The sequence below is a fragment of the Lissotriton vulgaris genome, chromosome 5 (assembly GCF_964263255.1).
Source record: "Lissotriton vulgaris chromosome 5, aLisVul1.2, whole genome shotgun sequence".
NCBI lineage: Eukaryota > Metazoa > Chordata > Amphibia > Caudata > Salamandridae > Lissotriton > Lissotriton vulgaris.
The window spans coordinates 969,601,392-969,627,475 of record NC_141693.1 but is presented as its reverse complement, the minus strand read 5'-3'; the positions used below and the strand labels follow the sequence as shown (position 1 = coordinate 969,627,475).

Sequence of the window (26,084 nt, the reverse complement as noted above, 5' to 3'; positions counted from 1 at the left end):
TTATACTTAAGTTTCCAAACTGAAGACGCTGGTTGACTGGCCACAATAAAAAACTTTCTTTTGCAGCTGCAGACACAGGGCACATGGCCTGTGTTCCTGAAAAGAAATCAAATTGTGACGTAAGAGGCAGTGTGGGAAACCCTGACCCTCAGACCTATGGAGAGGGATTCCCCATTACCCACTAGCCTCAAAAGATTTTAAAAAAAGAAATGTGGTTTGTATCGCGGAGTTCTAGCAACAAATGGAAACCTTATGACCTCACACAATTTATACCATTACATAACAACACCTAAAAGAACTATATCATCAACTTACGACACCAACTCAAACTAATACTATATTCATTGTAGCCTCATTGACAGTGTTAATGCTAATGCGATTTGTATTATCACGTGTAAATTGTTTGTCATTTGTAATTTCATCTGTCATATCAAGGGGGCAGTCATGAGTAGGTCATTTGGTGTGCGACTATCAGTATGTGTATATATATATATATATATATATATATATATATATATATATATATATATATATATATATAACCTACTGGCGGCTGCCAGTAGGTAGTTATAGTTAGGATTTTTTTCAATGCTAAAATCTCAAAATTCTATTTGGAATAACTTTGACGCCGGTTGACGAATCTGCCTGAAAATTTCCTCAAAATGGCCTCGTCGAGCTCCGGTCCTTCCCTGAAAGTTTGGGGGGATTCGTCAAGCGGGGTCCGAGATAAAAGGGGGGTCCCAAAACGCGTTTTCCCCATGTTAATTTCCATAGGGCGGTCGAACTCACTTTTAGCCCGAACGGCTGAATGGATTTACACCAAACTTGGCAAAATTGTAGGGACTGGTAGCCCGATGTGCCTTTGCTATGCCTCAAGATATGTGCTCCAGTGGATTTTGAGTAATTTAGGTTAAAAAATATATATATATATCTAGAGGCGCGCACCGGGGAGCGCACCGGGCGTGCAACGAGACTTGCGCACGGAAAGCTGATTGGTTCACGGGTGTCTGTAAACATTCGAAACAGTCAGGAGCGGCCGCCATCTTGTGTCTCGGTAGTATCGAGACCCAAGAGGTGGCATAAAAAAAGGGGGAAATGACTATAAGGGGGCAGGGTAGACCCCCCCTGACCCCCTAGGTTTGATGTGGGGGCTATAATAGGGTCCCGCGGGGCAAAAACAAAAAAAAATTCGATTTGCGCGGGGGGAGCGCCCGGTACGCGCACCGGGGAGCGAAGCATGGGGAAAATCCAGGGCCTTATTTATGAAGGCCTTGTGACAGTTTTGCGCTGCCGGTGCGTCACTTTTTGTGGCGCACCAGCGGTGTAAAAAATGCACCTTGTTGCACCATATTTAAAAAGTGACGCATCTAAGTAGATGCGTCACTTTTTAAACCCCTGCGCCACATTATACCTGCGTCAGGTATAATGTATGCAGAGGGGGCGTTCCCCCGCAAAAAGCCTCGTAATAGTGACGCAGTGAAATCTATGAGATTTCACTGCGTCACTTTTAGGACGCTGTTGCGTCAAAATCTTGCGCCTGCCTCACAGCAGGCGTAAGACTGACGCAAGCCCTTTCACATGGGGCTTTCCCCATGTGAAAAGACGCATTACTGGAGTTGCGTCACTTTTGTGACACACTCCAGCAATGCGTTACTTTTGCGCATACAGATACGTCAGAAATACTGACGTATCTGTAACTCCTTGCGACATGATGCGTCATACATTAAATATGACGCATCAGGAATGTCGTAAGGAGTGCGCACTGAAAAGTGACGCATCTGTTTTCACGCAGCGATGCGTCACTTTTCATAAATGAGGCCCCCAGTTTATTCACTGTGTCACCTCTACGACCCTTTCTTGCGTCAATACGTCCCTTTTGCATACATTACACCTGACGTAGGAATAATGTGGCACAGGGGCTTACAAAGTGACGCAACTACCTAGATGCGTCACTTTGTAAATATGACTGAATAAGGTGCATTTTTTACAGCACTGGTGCGTCACAAAAAGTGACGCTCTGGTGGCGTTAAAGTGACGCATGGGCTCATAAATGAGGCCTTCAGTCTTCAACTCCAGCAATGCATCTTTTCTTACCCTTCCACACCCCCGTTCCTTTTCAACATTTTCTTTGAATATCCACATTCCCCATATTCACTCTCCTTCTTCTTACTTTCCTTCCCAACACTCACCTTCTTTCAGTCCCCCTACTTCACTTCCTTTCTCCTCTCATACCTTTCTGTTCTTTCTTACTCATTTTCCTTTCTATTATCAATGCACTCCACTTCACTTACTCTTTTTCATTTTTTTAAGAATATAGCTCTTTGATGAGAATTGGAGGTAGTTCTGAAAAGAACTTTTTTTTCTTCTTTTTTTTAAGAACAAAAACAAAAACAGGGAATGGAAACTGCTCAACAGGAGCAAAAAAAATTAGGGCTGGGAACGGCAGTGATGGTTCTCCAATGCTCGAACCATGAGCAGGACACTTTGCTCCCCATAGGTAAGGAGTTTATCGCAGTATCTGCATTTCAGGACACCTTTGTTGAATGCAGGTTGTATATTAGGAACCAGCTCCTGCGATCGCCCCCTTCCAGAAGTAGTTGCTCCTCCGGTGGATGTAGAGGCCCCATCACTGGGAACCTCTTGTGCCAGAGCCCTGACACTTTCCCAGGCAAAATTCTGGGGGTGCCTCCTCTCCACATGGCGTATCATTGTGAAGTTCCCAAAAGAATATTTTTTTGGGGGGGTCACCCCGTGACAGGACTTGTTTGCAAATCCTGCACTCCACTTTTGGAGCATTCACCTTCTTCTGGTCAGCTGGTATTGAAAAAAAATTCCAAATGAAATGCTCCTTCACCTTTGGCTGAGGAGGCTCTTCATCGATGAATTCAGGCTCATCTTCACTGCTGGATTGTCTGGCAGCCATGATTAATCAAGCAAGAGTCACAAAAGTGAAAGAAGAAGTGAAGGAAATGGGTGGGGATTTCATTCTTTGTAAAAAAAACTGTTAGCAACCAATGAAAAGTGTTATTTTAAGGTCACATGACTTGACGTGCTGACGCTGCGTGCACCGGAGCGCTTCCGGGTGCGCATAGGCGGCGCAAACGTAGGCGCTTCCGGGGCGCACACGTGGCGCGAACGTAGCCACATACGCGGCGCGAACGTAGGCGCTTCCGGGGCACATACGCGGCGCGAACATAGGCGCTTCCGGGGGCGCTTACACGGCGCGCCAAAGTGACGTTTTGATAGTGTCACGGAAATGCAAAATCATTTTCATTTCCTTATTAAAAAAACCTGCTTTTATATGTATGGTACTAAATGTCTTGCGTTATTATTTACTTTTCATTCATTTTTTTTTCACGAACGAAAGTAGCGCTCTGGGTGCGCTTTCCGGAGAGCTTACCGGAGCGCGCACCCAGAGCGCCCTAGGAAAAAGTGATAAAAATAAAATAATAATAATAATTAATACTTACACAAAACAGCAAATTTATAAAAAAAAATCGTAGGTTAGAAACTCGATATAGAAAGGAATTAGCATTTAAAAAACCTATGAAATTCACTGAAAAAAACATAGGTTTCACACCAGTTATAGTTAGGAATTAGCATTTAAAAAACCTATTAAATTCACTGAAAAAAACATAGGTTTCACACCAGTTATAGTTAGCTGGAAATTTTACTGACATAAAACCATTGAAATTCCACGTTATAGTTAGTTGGACTCACTATAACTTGCGCGCCTGCAATGCACTGCTGATGATGTCACATATTACATCACTCATGACATGGTCAGTGACATCACTCATGACATCACTGATGACACCATCCAGTGAATGTGTGTCTTTCTGAATAATAAATATGTTTTATATATGTATATATACCCCATCTCCCAGGGACCTGCCTTGTTATGCTGGGTGCCCTAGAGTCTACACAGGTCACCCAGTCTGCACCATTGGGAACCGCAGGTGGAGCCTGAATACCCCTGCTGTCCCTGCCGGCTCCCCACCTCCAGCAGGAGCCAGCATTGCCTCCACATACTGGGGGCTGTTAAATATGCAGCTCCTTCAGTGTGGGAGCAATCCTTTTGTCTGTTTACCTGCCCGCATGACAGCAGGCAGGAAAACAGACGGAAACTCTGCTCCCAGAAAACGGGAGCAGTTAGACAGCTTCCGCTTGCTGCGACTGGAGTTAGTGTTTGCAACCTCCCTCTTTTTATATAAATATAGCCCCAGGAAGGTGGTGGACCCTGGCCTTTCTACGTATCCCAGAAGTGGGCTTCGCAAACCCCCCCTTATTTTATAAAAATAAATCCCCGGGAGGTGATAGTCCCCAGGGCTAACAGAGACTTAGGAGGGGGGCCCCATTCACACCAACCTTTTTAAAAAATGCCCCCGGGACGTGGTCCACACGTGTGCTCCTTTCAAAACCGGCGTAGGAGGTCTACTTTTTGGGGGGGAGGATTTACGGATTAATATAAATTTTCAGCAAAAAAATATTTAACAAATATTTTTGCCCTGGTGGGGCATGTTTACATATACATATAATATGAATTGCAATTGTACCTCATCTGAGAGGTATGAAATTGTTTTGACAGCTGTCTCATATGACGTGCAGGGGTGAAACGCAGGCCCCTGCAGCCTCTGTGGGGCAGAGGACCCCAAGCCTTCAGGAGCCCCTCAACCCTGGAGGAAGGCCCCATTCTTCCCACGGTCAATGAATATGTGTGAGATATGTGTGACACAGGAGCCCCTTTTCACATTCTTCACATTCTACAGGGGGTCCCATTATCTTTCGTTACACCACCGATGATGTGGCACCATTGCCTCTGCTTGTTATTCCCCGCCTCTTCTTTTATGGCATGTTCCTTCAGGTGCACAACGCAAATAGGGCTAAAAAAGGGTTCACACCCCTCCATATCCCCCCCAGTCGTGTGTCCCGGGCGTCTGCAGCTCAAGCTGCTCTGGGCTTGGCTGGGCTGTGCATGGAATCTTATCGCTGGCACGCCCAAGTTTTTCACGGGTCTTTAAAGACCATTTGCACATATATTTACATATCTTTGTAAACTGGTTACCAAGGCTTAGTTTTTATTCCTGTTCCAGTACCCCCTGGGCCCCCACTCTGCCTATTCCTTACATTTGTAATTTATATTTAGTAACATAGTGTGAGAATGCATTTCATGAAAAGGAATATATAGTAGGGCTGCCAAAAGAAAAATGCCAGCCATGTGTTGTTTAAAGAGCTTGCAAAGACCTCGTCTTGCCACTAAATAAGTTATAAATAAAAAAGTATGTATTCATTTGTAATGTAACTTTTCTGTCTTTGTTCCCATTAATTGTCAGTCATGGATCATTCCGGCAGCCCTAGAACACAATTAATAGTGCTTTTTATTTATCTTTGCTGTTCTAAGTAGGCACTGATAACTGCTGAAAATAAGGCTTTAGGTGTCTGTTTATTTTTGTTCCGTCTGGGACATCAAAATAATGAGCTGTTAGCCCTAATCATAAGCCTGGAAGTTTGTTGCAGGGTTAACACATTATTTATTTCCTCCACCCTAGATCCATGATGAATGCCATAATAGCAATAGTTATTATAATGATTGATTCCACATGTCACCTGGTCCAGGGCTCTTTATCTTGGAGCACTGGAATCGATCGGAGTGTGGTGCCTGGCGAGGGGCGTCTCAGGGTTTGCACTATAAACTTTACGTTATTTTGTGTCAGTCTTTGCTGATTTTGACTACAACGTCTGCTTTCAGGGCCCGTAGGAGGGCAGCTTGTTTGTACTGCGCCGGACAATTGGTTCAATGAAAAAATGAATAGCCGAGCAGCTTCCTGCATGATATTAGGAGTCTGGGCGAGCATTCGTTTGCGAGTCGTCTCCACAGACCATCGGGCTATTCAGTGTGCGGTTTTCAGAATTGATCTTAAATTACATTCTGTAATGCATTTCATAGCAGAAAATAGAAACGATTGCCGTAAATGTATTGTAAACCTCGTGTGTATTGATCTATGCATAGCGAATGCCTTCTTTGAAGGGCGCCTTGAGTTCGCAGCCTGGATTAATTCACTAGGAAAAGAAGACCCAGGAAGTCTCATTATCTTCTCGGCATAAAAGATGCAGCAGGTTTAACACCGGTCTTTCCGTTTGCGAAGCAGTACGCCAAAGCATGTTCATGTGAAAGAAGAAATGTAAATAAAAAGCAGCGTTTCATTTATAACAACGGAGCTCCCTCTTGTGGCTGCAGGTCAGATGCCACGTAAATGCAACTCTAATGTACCAATTAACTAAAGAACGTGAAGTAAACCGAATACAATTCTGAATGTATTTATTTTGGCACGGTGAGCAAATGTGTGTGACGTAATTCTGTGTCCCATTTTCCCCTCTTGCAGTGCTGGTGTGGGCCGGACGGGCACGTTTATCGTCATCGATGCTATGATCGATATGATGCATGCGGAACAGAAGGTCGACGTCCATGAGTTTGTGTCTAGAATTCGCCACCAGCGTCCACAGATGGTCCAGACCGATGTAGGTGAAGTGTCCAAGCCTCTCTGGGCAGTGTTTTGAAATTAAGTTGTTGAATTGTGTTACTTGTTTTACATAATGACGTCAGTAGGGCTTAAAACACTTCCTGTGGGAATGATACATACAGTTGTATATTTTGCATTTTAGATGCAGTATTCTTTCATTTATCAAGCCTTACTTGAATACTTCCTCTACGGTGACACCGAGCTGGACGTTGCCTCCCTAGAAAAGCACTTGCAAACCCTGCACAACACCAGCTCACCCTTTGACAGGATAGGCCTGGAAGAGGAATTCAAAGTAAGTGAACAAGAATTCCTACTGTTATTCTAACATCAAAAAGTTGTGACTTACATCTCTGCCTAGATAACTATTCCAGAATAATGATGCTTATAATAATTGTGTAAATCTATATGACATTTGCCTGAAGATTTTGTTCTAAAGTAGCAGTGGAACACAATAACATCTGTACAGATAGCTCTAACATACTCTCCCCAAAAACATTTTGTGTGTTATGCCAGTGTGGAAATAGTAAAATGTTTGAGAGTGAATCCATAGCCGAAGCAGATCTTCCATCTTGGATTTCTGTGCAGATTTGTGCTGGATTATCCTGCCAAATCAGAATTACCTCTCATAATGAGGGCCTAGGTGAGTGATGCACAGTACCCCTTACCTACGCTTGTTAACATCTCGAAGAACCAGCTCTGTGGGAGAAACCTCGTGTGCTGTTGATTCATGGTCTCTACTCCCACAATAGCATATGCACAGTGCTGGTGTTTGGAATCTAGGGCCCCATTAAGATGGCAGTGGAACCGTCAGGCCGTCGGTGATGGTCACACTGACATCAGACCCTGCAGGACCGCCGGTCACATTAGGATGGTGGGTGGATTGAGAACGGGCGGAGAGACCAGCTGCCACACACGCGACAGGCTCCTTGAACCCGTCGGGCCGTTGGAGGGACAGCAATCCCTACAACAGTGGCGGTGCCTGAGCAGGCACCGCCATAGGGATTACAATGTCCCTTTCCGCTTTCTGTTTCATGGCGGTTAACCCACCATGAAAAGGCAGGCGGAAAGTGATTTGGGGGCCCATAGTGGGCCCCCCTAACCTCCTGGCCCTCCGATATGGGCCCGGTGGGGCACCATAGCCCTCTACATATCCCTGGACCATTTTGCAGGGACTGCATGGTGCCTGCCACATAGTGCAGGGATATGTCAGATGTGTATGTTTTGTACTGCGGCGTGTACTGCAGTCCGCAGCACACGCCACAATACAGTGTATACACATTGTAGGCAGTTGCATTGTAATGCGGACAGCAGGACCTCCAACTACTAGTCTGGTGGTCCTGCTTCTTTGACCCGCATCATAATGAGGCCTTTAGTTATTACAGACTGCTTACAACATCCCACTTTATTCTCAGAACAGTGCCAGATCACAGCTGTGGGGAGGTCTCCGAAGAAAATTTCTTTTGAAATGGAGCACAATGCTGACACCCATGCTGGTTTTTTCTCAAAGCATTATGTAAATATAGAAAATAAATTACGAATTTCAAAAAACTATGAGCATAGTTATTATGAAAGAGGAAGTGGACCAGTACACCTGAGATAAGCAAAACAATGATAGCCTGATTGCTTAATTTATTATCAGGCATTCTTAATTATTTTGGCTTCATTCCAGACCATCATTTTTAGTCGACAGTGTGACTCTAGACAGGGAGCGACCCTATGCAAATAAACCTTAGTCCTGCTCCATACGGAGAAATTCCGCACAACCTTGTAGTCCATGGCGACATTCTGAAGTCGCTTGTACTCCTGTCTTTAGCTTTTTATTAATACTGTTATCAATGTCTTCCTGTGAAAATGGCTTCGAACTTGAACAGTGTAAATGTCGTCTTTCGTGGCAAGTTACCCTGCTCCATCGTGAACAAAATTACACCAGCCTATATAGGCAATACCACATATTTGTAACATTACACAAGATTGCCATTTCCTCCATTGTAAGAATGCACTTATTAGAGTACTTTATTCAGCACAGCTCTGAAATGCTTTCAACGCACTCATTCCTCTTCCCTTGAGGTGTGACTTGTTCAGGTGTAATATGGGATGTTTATTCATTTTTTCGAGGGAAAGAACCACCAATGTATTCAAGAGAGCGTATTTTCAATGGCTTATCCCACCTTCTCTCTATAGTTCAAGGTCAAAATGCAGCTCTCAAGGACACAGGGCATGCTTTACAGATTAACTTTTGGGAGGGGTGGTGGGCGGCAGGGATACGACCTGAACAAGATGGCAGACAGCCTTTACAACGCGGCTGGAACCAAGCATGTTATGGCAAGAGTGTTTTTAGGGTTTAGGGTGGGTATGTTTTTTTGGTGGCAGCGGTATTTTTAGAGTGGGTATGAGTTATGGGGTTGTGATTTAATAAGGCGTGTGTGTGTGTGTTTGTGTGTGTGTGTGTGTGTGTGTGTGTGTGTGTGTGTGTGTGTGTGTATGTGTGTGTGTGTGTGTGTGTGTATGTGTGTGTATGTGTGTGGGTGTGTGTGTCTGTGTGTGTGTGTGTGTGTGTGTGTGTGTGTGTGTGTGTGTGTGTGTGTGTGTGTGTGTGTGTGTGTGTGTGTGTGTGTGTGTGTGTGTGTGTGTGTGTGTGTGTGTGAAACGTTTAACGTTTATACTTACCTGTAAAATACTTACATTTTTTTATGTGGTAAAGGCATACGTGGTAAAAATATTTGTAGTAAAAACGCATTCCTTGTAATGGACACGTAAATGCATGTGTGGTTCTCTCATACAAACATACAAGACTCACTCTGGGCATCCAAGCATTAGGACAGCAGGACACAGTGCAGACATTAATGTTGCACGCTCTTCCTGTTTCACGTTACACATCTTGCACTGACAGCCCAGGGAGTAATAGAGTTGTGTGAGGAGGAGAGATCACTTACCTCCACCAATCTTCTAACCCTGAAGTTAGAAGAAAGCCTCATCAGGATAAGAAGCAGCCACAAAAATATTATTAATTTCACGTTTAAAGTTGCTCCATCTCACATGCAAGTAGCATCCCCATTCTGTTTCATGCCGTGCAATCTGGTATTTGTAGTCTTGCATTTATAATTGGAAAATAAACTATCAGAAAGCAAAATGTGTTAATGGACTGCAATGGAAGCACACTTTAAGAGACTGCTTGGGCAAGCTCACTTTATTGCAGACCAACAAAAGCTATGATGTCATAAACATGCAAAATTGCATCGTTCATATTGACTGACAAACCAAACACCTGATGGCTGTTGTGTGGGCCAGACCAATTGTGAGTGACACAGGCAACAACTCTATTGGCTGAAGGGGGCTGACCCATTGCCTTGTTCTATGTATGGTGGTCTGTGGGCTGAACCAGTATTTGAAAGACAACTTAACTGGATAATGGCTGAAGGAGACTGACTCCAATTCCCTCTATGTATATGTATTAATATTTTACAAATTATTAGTTTACGTCATTACATGAGGCTGGCATACAGCCAAAGCTGTCAAGTGAAGTAAAGATCACCTTCATTCGGCGAATTTGCCACAGAAGCTTAAAACATATACAAAGAACACATGATAAAATGTTTAAAAAGCTGTCTGTTATCCCATAACTAAAAAGAGGTTATGTCCAGGTGCACGTTGAACCCTAGTACTGTCACTAGAAAACATGCTGTGGGATGATCTATCACATGATCTACATAAAAAGACTCAAATCCACGTGTAGCAGATGTGACAAAGAGCACATGTATGGCAAAATATGGAGGTCGTACCTTTGCTTGCAATTTAGCTAAACTCTGAAAAAGCCTTCCCACTCATTGCGATCAGAAAATAAGGAACTCCCCTTTTGCAAATCATTAAAGACCTGGCTCATCCAGAACAGCTCACTCTAGATTTCCCTATCCATCCTGTGCCGCACTATCAGCCCTGAAATGCCTAAGGGTAGCTATCCGCTTTATAAGTGCTACATAGAATAGAATAGGACATGGGCGTGCTGGCGCCTTCCAAAGCTCCTGGGAAAATGAATTCCTGTTAACATCAGCATACAGCAGGACAGGCCTATGTATTTATTGTGAGGGCATTATAAATATAGATCACTGTATGCACAATTGTCTCTGCTGTACTGACCCTTCAATAGACAAATACGCAGCAGCAGACTTACATGTATGCACAACTTGTATGAACGCCTCGAGAACACTTCAAAGGGCAGTCTGATCCATGGCATGTGTCCTGGCCCCAATACAACAATGACTATTTATTACCATTTGAAAGATGTAGCTGGGTACACATGCTGTGGTGCTTGGTCCGGACAACAGTTGCAGATGTTTTACTGACTTACAAACATTTTCTTTTTCCATGTTATTCCTCACTAGCAGACTGAGCTGCTTTCATCCATGCATGCCCAAGTGATTCCAACCTATATAGGACATTGATTTTTGTTTCCCCAATTAGTCAGATTGCTTTTCCTCCGGTTTGGAGGTTTGTGAGTGGATTTACTTTGCTTCTTTATTTTCCCCTTGTGTCTCTCATCTTGGAGAGGATATTCCCCATTTTAGTCCCCTTCTACCTGCCCCCTGCCATGTTTACACCTTACTAATGCATTTTTATGTGTGAAATATCCACACACAAAGGTGAACCTTATACTACACAAGCATTTACTTTGAGAATAAAATTACACTAAACTGTGTTCCGCGTATTATTCCCCATATATACTAAGTGCTTTGCGAATTGGTCCCTCTTGTTTAATGCTGCCACTGAGCCCAAAGTGCAACTGCTCCTAAGGAACAGATTTTGCACTCCCTGCCCAAATAACCAGCCAGCACTGGACCTCATCCTATTTGGGATTACTGCAGACTTTCTGTAGCTGAACTGAGTAATCTAGTAACAGTGGCCTGCCTCAAAAATTAGAAAGATCTATGACAACTTTGGTACCTGAACAATGAAAAATGGTTTCTAAAGGCCAAGTTTCCTCTAGACGTGTCTCCAGCACTTACATTAGATCTCTTCTGCTGAAGGCGACTACTGTGATGATGAGCATAGAGGAGCAAAGCTTAATGGAACCCTTCTACAAACCCCCGTACAGGAGAAAAAGGTGGATGCTTAATAGAAATAGAACTATTCCAGTTCACAGCCCACACAGAAGTCTAGCTCGTCTGACCCCCATCACTGGTGCTTAGTTGCCCTACAGCTAATAATTAACATAAATATTTCTTTCAACAAATCCTGCCTTCAAAGGTATAATGTTAAGAATGTCCCATTCACATTTCTCACTTTTAAAACCTATCATAACTCTTCACTGCTGTTTGTGGCCCTGAAAAGAAAAACTAAAAGCTGTCAAAGAGGTTATTACACATCAAATGCTTGCTTTATATACTTAACACTGTGTTGCAGCGGTGCTGACTCTTATGTGGTTGTCGTCTGTGTTGGCCAGGAAATCCTTTGTTGTCTGGTTGATTTCTTTATCAATTTAAAACAGGCCCCCTGATAGCAAGGAGCTTTGTTACAGCTCTACTTGTTTCCTGTGTTAATGTCATTGCGAGAGCATGAGACAGAAAATAAAATGGGCATGAGAAATATATTTGATGCTGTTTCCAATAAAGAGTAAAACAATATCCCCAACCCTTACACACACATAATATTAAAGAAAAAAGCTTTTCATTTTAAATAGTACAGTAGATTTCTCAAGTATGTGAGCACTGTATTTATAGAAAATACGGTCACCCTGACGGATGCTGTATGGCAGTTTGGCATATTTAAAGTCTGCTGGCCATTTCCCAGATTATTGAATGATAATACCAAGACATTTATAACTGGGGATTGAAGAAATATGGTAGTTCACTTTGCATTGTCGAAGCTTACAGCTGTAGACATTGCAGCATTTAATCAATCAATCAATCAACCAATTAAACTGTATTTCTAAAGCGCGGCTTATCGTCCATGAGGGTATCCAAAGAGGCAGGACTTTAATCCATTCCTGAAGTCTGCCAATGAGGGTGCTGATCGAAGGTGGAGAGAAAGGGCATTCCAGGATTTGGCGGCGAGGTGGAACAAGAATCAACATCTGGTACGGCAGTGTTGAATGCGCTGCATCTCTGTGTGGGTGAAGTGAGCGGAGCGGAGGTTTCTGGATAGTTGGTGGAAGCTCAGTTTGTGGTTCATGTATGCTGGTCCTTGGTCGTGGAGGGCTTTGAGGGCATGGGTCAGGAAATTGAAATTACATCTCCTCTGGATGGGGAGCCAGTGGAGGTCTCTCAGGTGCTGGGAGATGTGGGTTGTTTTTGGCAGATTGAGAATCAGTCTGGCTTGTGCGTTCTGGATGGTCTGGAGTTCAACGATGGTGCCTGAATAAAGTACGTCGGCATAGTCCAGACGGCTGGTGATGAGCGACTGAGTCACTGTTTTCCTTGTGCTGGTGGGTAGCCACTTGAAGATTCTGCGGAGCATGCAAAGCGTTTGGATGCAGGCTGAGGCGACGGTGCTGACCTCGTTTCTTGGAGAGTTCGCTATCAAGGACGATGCTGAGTTTGCGGGCGTGATCTTTCGAAGTGGGGGTGGATCCGATTTCTGATGGCCGCCTTCCCGTGTCCTGTTTGTGATGCAGGAGGAAGAGTGGTTGTGGAGTGATGTTGTGGTGTGAAGTGTGATTCTTAGTCCAGTACTACCGTTCTGGGTTTTGTTATGAAGGATAATGGGCTGGTCCTGTCTGGGTATGTGTTGTGAGGAGAACGAGAGGTTTATTCTGCTTGTGGGTCCATCTGAACTCTTACATGGTGGCATCTAGTCTCCTTCTGATTCAGGGGACTGTCCTTTTGATTTGTATGGCGTATGCCTTACCTACATCTTGCACATGTTTCCATTTTCTATACATCAGATGTATGTGTTGTTTTAACATCTTGCATTTGTATCTATTTTGCTAAGTATCATACGTATGTGCGGTTCCACCTTGCATTCAATATTAACGTATTATTACTTGTCCGTTTTTGCATTTGTTATCTATGCATTATCTTTATGTAGTATTCCCATATTGGATCCGCTGTTGTTTTCTTTTGTTTGCTAAAGGGAAAAGATGTGTTGTATCTTGTCTTGCTGCAATACATTCTACCCCAGTGCTCTGTTTGTTGCTGCTCAAACAGAGTGTATGTGATGTCACGGGATGTTGATGTGTGCCTGGTTGAGTGAGTGTCAGTTGGTGAGAGTGGGCTGAGCAGCAGGGAAGCTACTCCTGGTGGGGTGTATTTTCCATCTTACCAGTTACTCAAACCATCTGTAACTGCATCTTAATAAACCTTACTCTTGACCTACTCTCAGCGTACACGATTATATACATACAAGAATCATACTTCCATTACCAAATCCACCAGGGAGGTGTGTCTGCCAAAAATCAGCCTTTCAGTTTTGTCCGTGTTGAGCTTCAGGCCGTTGTCTCTCAGCCAGGCTGAGACATTTTTCATGCAATTGTAAAAGTCGTTTTTTGTCGTAGTGGGTCCGCGGAGAATGAGAGGACGAGCTGGGTGTGGTTGGCGTAGGAGATGATGTTGAGGTCATTGATTCTGACGATGTCTGCTAGCGGTGTCATGTATATGTTGAAGAGGGTGGGATTGATGTATGATTCTTCATGATGCCATAAATGGTGTGCAACTAACAGCCATTGACAAAGCAAATAGTCCCGGCAATTTTTTGGTATAATTTTCCTTGTTGTATTATAAATCTGGACGTAATGACAGAACCAACAAAATACCAGTCAGGCGGTACACTATAATAAGCACAGATTTTTAGCTTACATGTTTTAAGCCACACCCTTAGTTACATTGGCTATGCCCACCCGCACATACTTTTTTCATCCCATTTAAAGCCCTGTCTGGCTGTAAAGCAGGTCACACATTTGAGGCTTAATGTGATGGAAACTTACACAACATTGGTCCTCCACTGCCGATTTCACTGGGCTGACTGGAACTAGTGCACACACCAATACGAATTACTGGACCTTCCAATTCTTTGGCGTCAAGTAGACTTTCTGATGATTGACAATATGTTCCTCATTTCACTATCTTAACCTCCTCATCTTGTGAGAGCTTCATGCCAGACACAGATTTCCCACAGTCTGGACACTAGGTTGGATTCACTGAATCCTTTTTTTAAAGAAAGGGTTGAATCCTTTGAAATTAATTTAAACAGGATATCCCAGGTGTTCCTTTGGTGTTAGAAACAGAGAAGTGACTTGAACTGTGTTGTACATCGAGGTTTTAATCCACTGTGACGTAGCAAAATTAAACGAGGTCTCTTGTCTCCAAAGGGCATACTGAGTCCCTCTTAATGCTAAGGATAGAGATCATTGATCATGCACTACAGCAATCGGTTCTCAATGGGCCTCTGGCCTTTTCTCTATCTGTTCACTAATGAATGGGAGGTTTTATTGGCTTCATTTTCAGTCTTCTTTGCTGCCTCTTAACTGGTCAGTGCAGCCCAAACTTCACTTCTGTGAATCAGAGACCAAGCATAGATTAATCAAACTTAATTAGTGCCTGTACGCTACTCCTGACGTGATTGAGTTACTATTTCTTCTGACACCACACTCCCCTCTTCCCTCCTTCTGTTTTCCCAATTGTTGTTCTAAGTAGATGCAGTGTTTCCTTTCTAAGGGGAGTGTTTGGATGGCAAAATCAGGCTGTGCAATGCACATTACATTACTCTGAATGTGCGTGAATCTGGATGAAAATAACATTGTCTCCTTCCATAGTCCTTTTTTAGGTCGAGCATCAGCGCGCAAGCGATGTCTGCAAGACCTGCTGGAATCACTCGTACTGAGTGTAATTCCGCCTGCTGCTGACAATTGGTTCGCTCTTAAGTCACTTGTATATCCTGGCTCCTTATTCGTTAGTACTCCGATATGTGATTTCCACTTTTACGGTGAGGAGCACCGCTAAATTACAGTTTCTTTACACACATAAGTGTTGTGTGTTCTTTGGGGACTACTTGCTTTTTATAACATGGACGGATTAGCAATGTGTTAGGTCTGGCATTTGCTTTCATAAATGCGAGACCTATTGCATTGCAAATTCTTATAATCCTTAGCTTTTGTTCTGTAAGAGGACAGCCGGACAACACATCAATTCGTTTTAAGAGAGGCAGGCTTTGTATGCTGCAGTTAAATGAACAATTGCCCTGCGTATGACAAGTATGCGTTGTGAGTCTCTTCTTTTACTCAGTAGTTCGCCCTCCACGTGGAAGAAAAGTGCATGTAGGATGGGCTTGGGATGGGGAACACTGCATGAGGTTCAGTAGCATTGTATTACATTTTATATTAAAGGAATATACTGAGGGAAAGGATTCTGACAGACGCCTGAAAACGGTGAATCTCATGAGGTAATCTTGTGCCATCTGTTCCACTGCGTACACCCCTCATGTTTAACATGAATGTAGTTAGTTAGCTGATAGGCATGACGCCAGTACCAAAGAATCAGGTGATCTTTTCATAATTATTTATGGTGCTTGGATGCATTGTAAAGTGCGCTTGTCGTGTACTTCAAATGCCGTTCCTTTCTTTTCTCCCCAAAACACTCCTCTGTGATTTAACTGAAGGTGTAGATAGGTTCTCCCTGGTAAAGGCTGAAACAACATAAATGACAGTAATTTTAAAATTTGTTGTCAGATCCAAAAGACTCATTTACCCACTGATTTGTTTAGACTCGGACGCTGAAGTAAACACATGGGGAAATTAACAGGAATGTGTGGCAGTGAGCAAACAGTAGTGCCTCACATCTTTATTTATTTCTAAACTGCGATGTTTTGACTTTAAGCACGCCTTTCATTGTTTCAGAATGGAGTCGCTGTCACTACGTATTCCCTTTTCTTTATTTCACATTGGCAAACCAATTGATTTGCTTTTCCGAAACTGCTGGGCCAACAGCTGGTTGTTCCCCATACCCTGATCCACACCCTCCCGCTGTACACTTGCTCTCCTGTCCTAGCCTCCCCACCCCAAACCACTTCCATTTCCACTGTTTCCTGAGTGCTGATCCCACTGTTTCCTGAGGCCTTACAGCCTCAATATATCAATTCAATTCAATATTAAGCGTTATTCGACCATGGTTATAACAGTCATAAAATCACAAAAACATATACAGAAAATATAAAGTACATTTTTTTTAATTTTTAGGTTAAAAAACGATAAAATACCAAATTCACATAACATTGAGAGTTTACACCTTATAAAATAGGAACGCATATCAAATACCACTTCAGCGCCTAAGGGAAGGCCTCCAAGACCTCAAATTACATACTTTTCCTTTGCCAAAGAACCTTTTTCAAGATCTTAGATACCCTCCAAGCCACATGCTCATTCTCTATTAGTTGTAGACGAACAAGCGCTGGACAGCATTGCCTAAGGCCATGCTGTCTTAAAAGAGGCAGTAGCCAAATGTTCCTTAAATCTGAAAACAGCTCACAAAAGAGAATTAGGTGGATAATCGACTGCTCTGAATGGGAGTCACACGGACACAGGGGTAGAAGTCTTGACCTTTCGTTCATTTTGGGTATTGTCGCTAGTCTATGAACAGTGACCAGTCTGAATCTTATCAGAAGCATTCTGTCATAGCCACTTGGAACAAAATAGACATACGGTTCCATGCCCAAAGAAGTAAGCCTTAGCTGATGTTGCATGACTGTGGGTTTGGTGACTTCATCTGCTACTCTGAAAGAGCCCAACAGTTCAAGGCCCTCTTCCTTCAGAGCTTTTCTGGAAATCCGAGCCATGGAGCTAGGTTTGTGAAATAGTCTGGGTGTCCTAGGTCATTCATGAACCTATAGACAAACCTAAGCCAGGGGATCTTTAGCGCCCCTTCCAACCCAATGCAATCACGCAGGATGTCTCTATTTAGGTTGGTCTGTTCACTGACCCATATCCTGTGCCAAAGAAGTATTGGCTCCAATTTGATATGGTCCATTATATAAGGAAGACCCAGCTCCTCATGGCACACAAAAGAGGACGTGCCATGGGGCACTGAAAGGATATACAGCAGGAAGGCATTTTCCACAATTTGTAGGGAGAGGGTATTGGCGAAACCCCACACCCCAGCCCCGTACATCGCCGCTGATATACAATGCGCCCTATATATTTGCAAGAGTTCCCCCGGCGGCTTCCTGCCCAACTTCTTCACAAAAATGGCAAGGACACTAGTTGATCTACTAAAACCAAGTGTTTTCGTCTCAGTAGAGCGAGTCCAGGTGTCATTCTGATTAAAAAGGACACAGAGGTACGAGAAAGTTCTTGTTGACGCTAGCTTCCTGTCATCCAGACATATGTCCCTACCCGTTTCCCTTTGTGCCCCTATACCACAGCTCATTACAAAGGTCTTTGAGAAGTTAATACTTAAGCCCAGATCAAGCCTGAAGGCGTTAAAACTATCCAAAACCCTTTGCAAACCATTTTGCGTGCGCTCCATTAAGACGGCATCGTCGGCATATAAGAGAGCTGATATAGGTCGCCCACCTGCTTGAGGAAAATCTTGTCCGCTCTTTAAGACTAAATTGTAAATTGTAAATTGATACTTGTATAGCGCACTACTCACCCGCAAGGGTCTCAAGGCGCTTGTACGAATACCGCTGTGGAACCCATCCTGGCTTTTCCCTGTGAGGCGTCCACTCCTGGGCACCCCCAAGGTGGAGGCCAGGCATCCTTAGCGCTGTGGGGGCCGTTGTGGAGATTAAGCAAGCTATTGCCCAGAGTTGCAGAGCGGGACTCCATGATTGGAATAGCCACCGAGGCGAGAATTATCAGGTCCGTGGAATTTTGAGCCCAAGACCCGCCGAGGCGGGGAATTGAACCCTGGTCCCAGGCTAGATCTCTGCATCAGGGTCTGCCGCTCTAATCATTGAGCCACACAGACTGCGTCGGCCAACCTGTTAATGTATAGGTTAAAAAGAAAGGGGGCCAGGACACAACCCTGCATGACCTCTCTCCTTACAGGGAATGCTTTTGTACACTGACCCTCCACCTCGTATCTGACGCTGGCTGAAGCTCCCTCATTAAAAACGCTGCAGGAAGGCAATCATTTTATGGTCCACCCCTAGGCCTACAGGAATCACCCATAACCTGACATTTATTGCAGAATCGAACGCTGCTGTTAGATCAACAAAGATTAAATAAAGTCTCCCCTATTTAGCTCTTGTATATTTCCCTACGATGATGGCCAGGTTCAAACTCTGTTGTATGGTGTCCAGCCCTTCCCGAAAGCCATACTGAAGGTCTGACAGAACCTCATTCTCTGTTGCCCAATCCTGTAAACGCTGCAGGACAACACGTCCTGCCACTTTCACCCTGAAATCAAGAAGGGAAGCCTCAACATAGCTTTAACTCTGATTTGCTAAAAAACAAACCTCCATTGCAAACAAAATAACATGCGTAGAAACATTACCACTACTTTGTTGCTGTCTCGCAGCTCTCATTGTCTCACTGTCCCTCCTTTCATATTGTCATCCTGTCCCTCCTTTCACCAGAGGCTTTTGGCTTCTTATTGGGCTCCTCCTTTCACCTCGGCCTTTCACTGTCTTCTAATAGCACTCTCCTCCGGTAGTTCATGGGCAATCTCTCCCCTCGTCATTCTGTCCCTCCTTTCACCAGAGGTTCTCCATTTTTCAGCCAGTCACTTATTTCATCACAATCTTTCAGTCTCTCATTGTGGCACTCCCCACCGGCAGTTCATGGGCTCTACCTTTTCACCCTGCCACTTCCTTCACCAGGGTCTCTGCTTCACACCGGACAGCTCCTGTCACCTCAGCCTTTCATCTCTCCTAATGCATCCCCCCTTGTCCTCCTGTTCCTCCGCTCTCCTCGTTACCCTGTACCTCCCTTCATCAGAGGCTCGCTCTTTTTATTTCCCATTAACTGGTTCTCCAGCGCCGCAATGCCATACCATTACCAATAGCCCTATGCAAATATATTTAATTTACTGGAAATGAAAAAGCACTAGTAAAAAACATTGTCATTTTCAATGCTATTAGCTCCAACTTTAACAAATGCAAGACCTATTGCATTGTAAATGCTTGTTTATTTTGCTTGCCTTTGTCGTTGCTTCTTGCCCTGTTGCTCATACCCTCTTCTACATCGTGTTCCCCCTCTAGCCCCCACCTTCTTCCGTTTTGCATATTTTCAGTTCAGCTTTCTACTTTCCATTGCCTGGCTTCCGTATCTGATGTAAAGTAAGCGGTGTCCATGGTTACTTTGTCAATGAGCTATCACAGACTTCCTCTGCCAATAGCTGTTGTAACTGTAAGGCGTAGAAATCAAGAGACCCCACGATGCAGTGACTTCCTCTTTATTCAGTTTGTAACATGAGAAACATTTAGTGACGTAGGAAGAGTGCCCTGGTGGGCACTAGTGCAAGGTAGGAAGATGACCTCTCCTACCACCTGGATGTGTAGTACAAGACGGTAATTTTTGGGGTGGTGCAGCGGCCCCCAAAAAACCTGGGCCCAATTGTCTCTGCACCTGCTGCACGACTGATAAACACGCCCTCAAGGACCTCCTATGCGGCATTGTAGCAGAACTCCCCACTCTTATGTTGGACACGACTGTGGGTGGCAGGGGAGGCTCGTAGGGCAGGGCCTCCTGGTGCACTACGCCTCGTGGATTATTGGAATACAGGTTTAATATTCAGGGTCTAAACAAGCCTGCTGCTTAGATGGTCCTGTTACCTTTCAGCCTCAGACTGCAGTGACAGTAAGGTAGTTTAGTGGGTTGAGCTCCCACTGCAGTAATGTGTGTGTTACCTGTTGGATCAGAAGTTCGTATTCAGGTGGCAACCACGCAGCCTTTTATCCTCCAGGATGAGTGCCACGGATTTGTGTAATGTCTGTGATTTAGATGCCAGTATGCCACACTGTTGCAGCGTTGTGAGCGTTCTATGTACTCGGTCAATAGTGTGACAATACATGCCTCTGGCCCTAAACTTTGCATGGCATTTTCAGTCTTTGTCTTGTCTTAGACCTCAGGCCTGAGATGCAGTTGTACTGAGCACAGCAGCATGTTTGTTACCCAGGCTGTCATACTGCCATCCTGACAGTGTATGTGTAGGCAGTTGCATCCCGGTGCCATCCAGACAATGCACGCGCTCTCAATCGTACCCTGGTCACATTCAAAGAAGGTGCGTGCAATCGCTTGCACATCATTATTGATCAGTAGGGCTCTAGGCAGGTCCAGTGAACCGCCTGGAGTGGGGGACGGACGTCTGCCTCTCGTATAATGGTATCACTGCACTCAGATAGCACGTGCACTGGTGTAGTGCGATCTACAGTCTCCTGTACCATCGTCCGTTGTTTGAACTCTATAAGAAAAGTCAGTAAAACGTGCATCGTCAGATTCCTTTTAGTGCAGATTTGTAAACCGCAGTGCGCTCTGCACGTAAATGTCTGCGGAATACCTTTTATGTTTGGATTTACGTCTGCTTCCTGTATAGTCTTGCACATTTGGAGAGTATGTTTGGAAATGTGTTAGTCTTGCAATGCAGCTACGAGATAGCTCACTGTGGTGGTGCTGTGCAATTCTCAGAGCACATGTTGGACAAGTACAGTACCAGTGCAGTGGGTAATAAAACACCTGGGATGTAATGCAGCACTCTAGGACGAGTGAGGCTGCGTAACACCAGACTGGCAGCAAGCACTACAAAAAAAACTTTTTCATTGGTGATTTCCTAATCACTTTCTCCACAGTGGCTGGTCTTGAGTTCTGGACATATAAAAATAAAATAATATTATTATTATTCTTGTTCTTGTTAATGCGCCTCATCGTGGTTTTTCACTAGCAGCCAATAGATGCAGCAGGGACCGATATTTCCTGGGTAGACATGCTATCTTCTTCTAAAAGCAAGTAATGGATATGTCTGACAAATTCAGCTCCTTCACCTCGTGTGAACTAGTCTGTTGTCAAATTTGGAGACTTCCTGGCAGGCAGATGCATTCAAAAAGCTGGCAGACAGTACTTAATTTGTAAAGAAATAAGTGCCAGGACCATTGTCAGCAGATAAGTGCAGCTAGCACCATCCATTGCCTCTGTCAGTGTTTCTAATGAAAATTCAGACTTTTTATAATTTAAAATGACTAATACCTGCCACCCAAGCTATTTGTATAGCCTTGGGTGGCCGTTATTAGCCATTTTTAATGTGTGTAGACTTATTAAACAACTGTTGTGTTCATCACAAAATTAGACATACAGCAGAACCATTTGACTGGCTGTCATAAGTCCCTGTGTTGACAATTAAGTGCTGGTGCTAAGCACCAGAAATCACCAGCTCAAATTAAGCACTGCTGGTAGAGTTGGAAAAGAGTCAACCAGACTTATTTTACAACTTCTACTTGTCCCTGTACTCTACAAAGACCAGATAATCAGTTCGTGGACAAGATTGGAATGATGGGCTGGGCGAAACGGCTCAGTGTGTTGAACAAATATCGAAGACAAATGTGGTAACAAAATGAAGTGATCTGACTTTGAAAACTGGCAAGACTTGCCCTTCTCTTTCCAAGGCTGATTATTTTAATACCATAAATTAACTAATATTAACATCTCCAGCTGCTGTCCCCTTCCCTGCCAGCAGACCACCTCTGCCCCAGGTACCCACCTGCTGATGGCGCACAGGCTGCTTTTATACCAGGACCATATACATATACAAGAAAACCTCAAGTGCAGAATGCGTGCCTGGAAGCCATACTATACATGTAACTACTTCAAAGCGCTTCAAACGGGGGCAAAGAACAGGACCAAGACACAGATGACAATTTATGTACCAGGATCACAGACTGAGTGGGGAAGTCAGAATTTGGACTCCAGTCTCCCCGGCTATCGACGGCATTGTTGGCACTAGCCCACATCTTCCTTAAAGACGACCGTTTTAACTTCAAAATAGTTTTTGCGTCCGTATTAATTTTACATGATAAGAGTATCTGCCAAGTAGATAGATATGCTGTGTTAACTCAGAAATCATGTTCCTTTGGTTGATTTATGGTCTAGTTCTTGTTGTGCATATTAGGTGTTTCTGGTAATTGACTTTATTTTTTCACTTTACGTACCCAGAAATCCTCAAATTTGCAATCATAGGCTTTAGCCTTTACATCCTTTAGCACAAGAGGGGTACAAAGTTCCCCGGGGAGAGTGTGCAAGACAAGTGTGCGTGTAGTGTAAAAGAAGGTAAAAAGGGAGGGGGAATTCCCTTTTTGGAACTAAAACCCTCACACACCTAGCAAGCTGGATGTCATGCTTCGTCATATGGGTTCTGCTCCTCGTCAGACTGGCACTGCAATGTCTGACGGGCACCCGTAAAGGGGCTCTTTATCGGAGATCTTTTGTTCCAGCCATATGGTGCATGCGGGTGAGAGGGCGAGTGAAAAGGTGTAGTCGTGAAGTAGTGGTGAATTAAAAACGGTGGGTCAGTCCACAAGGAACTTTATTAGCGTGGCTGACTCCCTTGATTAAAATAGGTGGGAGGGGAGATATGCGCTGAGAAGGTACACAGTAGAATATCTGCTACCCATCCTTTGCCACACGCCTATTACATTTCACACATCCGGCGGTATTCTAGTTCACATCCTTTTTCACGTGTCTGGAGCCCTCACACTATTTTCAATGACAAATTTACAGTGACAGGCCATACAATTCCACATAACTAAAAAACAATGGCAAGGCCAATAGACCTCGCACAGGTGAGACCTATTGGCTTTGCCAATGCTTGTTTCTTTCTGTGGTTGTAATGCGAAGTGTGCCATACTCCCAGATAGTTGGTGCACTAATTATGTCGTTCCAGTTATAATACCAAGATAAGCAGAATTTTTAAGTGATCCGCGTGCAGCACAAACATTTTGCATTTACCACGCAATAAACATTAAATTTTTTAGAAGCCATTGCAAGCAGCAAACCGAAAACCAACGTCACCACATATTCAATGTTTCCCATCTAAAATTCCCAGGCTTATAGTGGTGCATTGGATTAAAGGGTTTGGAAAACGTTAACATTCATCTGTTCCACTGTTCTGTGAAGATCTCAAAACATTATTTGTCTTGTAAAGCAGTGAAGAAAGCTTTGAACGCCTTGCTGGAGCAGTCAATTACACCACCCTCAACAGGCTGACGTGGTTTATTACATTCTGATGACATAATCTATGCTATCAAAAAATCATGTTATTCTTTGCAAAGATGCTTGGAGGAGCTGGAAAGCAGTTTTATTTGTATATATGCAAAGTAAATGTGCTTCTGTCGGTAGGCAAAATAGATTGGTTGTTTTGCCTCGTATGGGGTGGCTGCCTTTGCATGTACACTGACTGATGGATGAATGTTTATTTCAGAAATTAACCAACGTGCGGATAATGAAAGAAAACATGAGAACAGGCAACCTGCCGGCCAACATGAAGAAAGCACGAGTAATCCAGATAATTCCTTGTAAGTAAATCTCCTGCTTTACAAACAGGCTCCTCCTTTCACCTTGCAGTCACCCTCCTGTGGGTTCGAAAGCATCTTCATCAGGCCTCGCAGAGTGTGATAGACTATGTTACACATTTAAAATATCAGTGACACCACCTCTTAAAGTTAATGTGATTTTGAATGTTCAAAATACAAACCCACCAAAAGCAAAGCTGTGTTCTGTTCAATGACAACAGACAGCAGTCCAGAGTGTATGCAAAGGACTCTGTTACCACGTTACAGGTTTATTATGTTCTGCATGCAAAGGAAAGCCACGGCAACCATGATAGTCTCTATGGAGCCTGCAATTCAAAGGCACCCTACGTCAGGGTTCGTATGTGCAGGCTGGCCAGAGTTGGAGATACGTCTGCCTTGGGGCGGCAGGAGACACGCAGGAGCAACAGCCGAAGAGCACACATGGCTGACAGTTACCACAAAGTTCTTGGATCCGGGTCGCAATAAACAAATAAATGACAATTCCTAAAGTTGGCAGAGAGAGGAGTTAGCTCATGGAGACACTGCTGTCTCGACTGCACTTGCAGCAGTCAGGGGCGTAGCTAGAGCTTGTGGCGCCCGGGGCTAGCCCTCAGATTGCCGCCCCTTGGGGGGGGGGGGGGGGGGGTGCTGGGAAAAATGGACGGTGAGCACTTGAAAGATGTCCGAGAGACACGTAGTACTGCTGCTAATAGTAGTTACCTCGATCATGCAATTTACATGCACATACATGACACGATCAAAGGCTACACAGTTGAATACACTAGTGACTGGCAGTACAAAAGAAAACACACAGACTGCATGATCTATCTGGGGACTCAGAAAAACCGTATGTGACATCCATCAGAGAGCTGTGTGAACAATTACCCTAGCATGCAATGTGCTTTGCCTTTTCCTTACACCAGCCCCATCCGAGAGGCCCTACGTAGAATAGAGAGGGTGGGGTAACTCTTCTATCCCCCATCCCCCCGCCCTCCACTACTACCACCATAACAGCACCGGCTCCTTACTAACAGCTTCCATTCCTTCACCTTACCATTTTGTGGTTTCCTCGATCAGGCTCTATCTTTCGACAGTGTCAGTTTCCGTCGCAATTCTTCCTCTGTTGTCTCGCCTCCATCACTCCAGGTCCCGACTTACCTCCCACATCCTCCTCTCTCACATCCTGACCTGTACCAAATCGGACTCTCCTCTACCTTTCCTGGTATTCCTCTTACCTCGTGACCACTCTCGTCCCTCTCAATCCCAATGCAATCCCTCAGTTTACCTTTCAAGTCAACGTCACCCTCCCATTCTGTTTCATCAATCGTTCTTGTTTTTTCCCCTCATACTCTGGTCACTCTACCTCTCAACTCATCATGACAAATGGTGGCAGGAATTATACCTTACAAAACACGTGCCGGAAGCAGGCTAATCCAGATGTCAGCATTTACCGGCTTCAGTGTTACAAGTGTGCATACAGCCCAAAGCCCTCTGCCCTGGAGTCCACACGCAGGGAAGCACTTATTGTCAGGGCTACTGGAATTACGCGGGCGGTCGAGGGCCAAATTATGCGGCTGAGTGGGGTAAATTATGAGGCAAGAAAAAAAAAATTGTGTGCCGTAATGGAGGCTGCAGCACATTTTGTTTAGAACTTCATTATTTTTACACTCGTTCATACTGTCTAGACCTTAGTTGCACCTCGTTAGTTCCAGTGTAACACTCAAATATAGCAATAAGCCACAGAAAGGTGACTAGTCAAACTTTGCAAAAGGGCCCTCTCCGCTTCAAGCGGCAACACATGGTGCTGCGTTTTTAGTAACGTGAACCATTTGAGCTACAAACTATTTCTTTGTTAAAATCTGCAGATTATGCAGCAGATGGTGAATTATGGGGTCAAGATGTGGATGCTGAAGTCTAAAAAACAGAGCTTTCCACTGCACAATTAAGCAAGTTCCATGCATACTCACAGAGGTATTGAGCCATCCAAAACATAATGGAAACAGATACAGCAATAAGTAAGTGAGGTCCAAAGGGTTTGTCAAGGGCCCTCTACCAACACTCTTCGATTACAGGGGCTGGGGAAAACCAAGGTTGCCAAGTTTAGATACTATCTCAAGGCTCTTTCTTTCACATCTCTTC

General features: G+C 44.2%; 1 protein-coding gene across 2 annotated transcripts in view; it reads left to right on the top strand.

The window, feature by feature from the left end:
- PTPRE (protein tyrosine phosphatase receptor type E) overlaps positions 1-26,084 on the top strand; it is a 934,466-nt gene that overhangs the window by 785,087 nt on the left and 123,295 nt on the right. For both annotated transcript variants that reach the window (XM_086922566.1, XM_086922567.1), the window contains 3 exons: positions 6,384-6,519; positions 6,664-6,813; positions 23,855-23,948. In XM_086922566.1, coding sequence (XP_086778692.1) covers positions 6,384-6,519; positions 6,664-6,813; positions 23,855-23,948 — 380 coding nt within the window. The remainder of the gene's footprint in view (positions 1-6,383; positions 6,520-6,663; positions 6,814-23,854; positions 23,949-26,084) is intronic.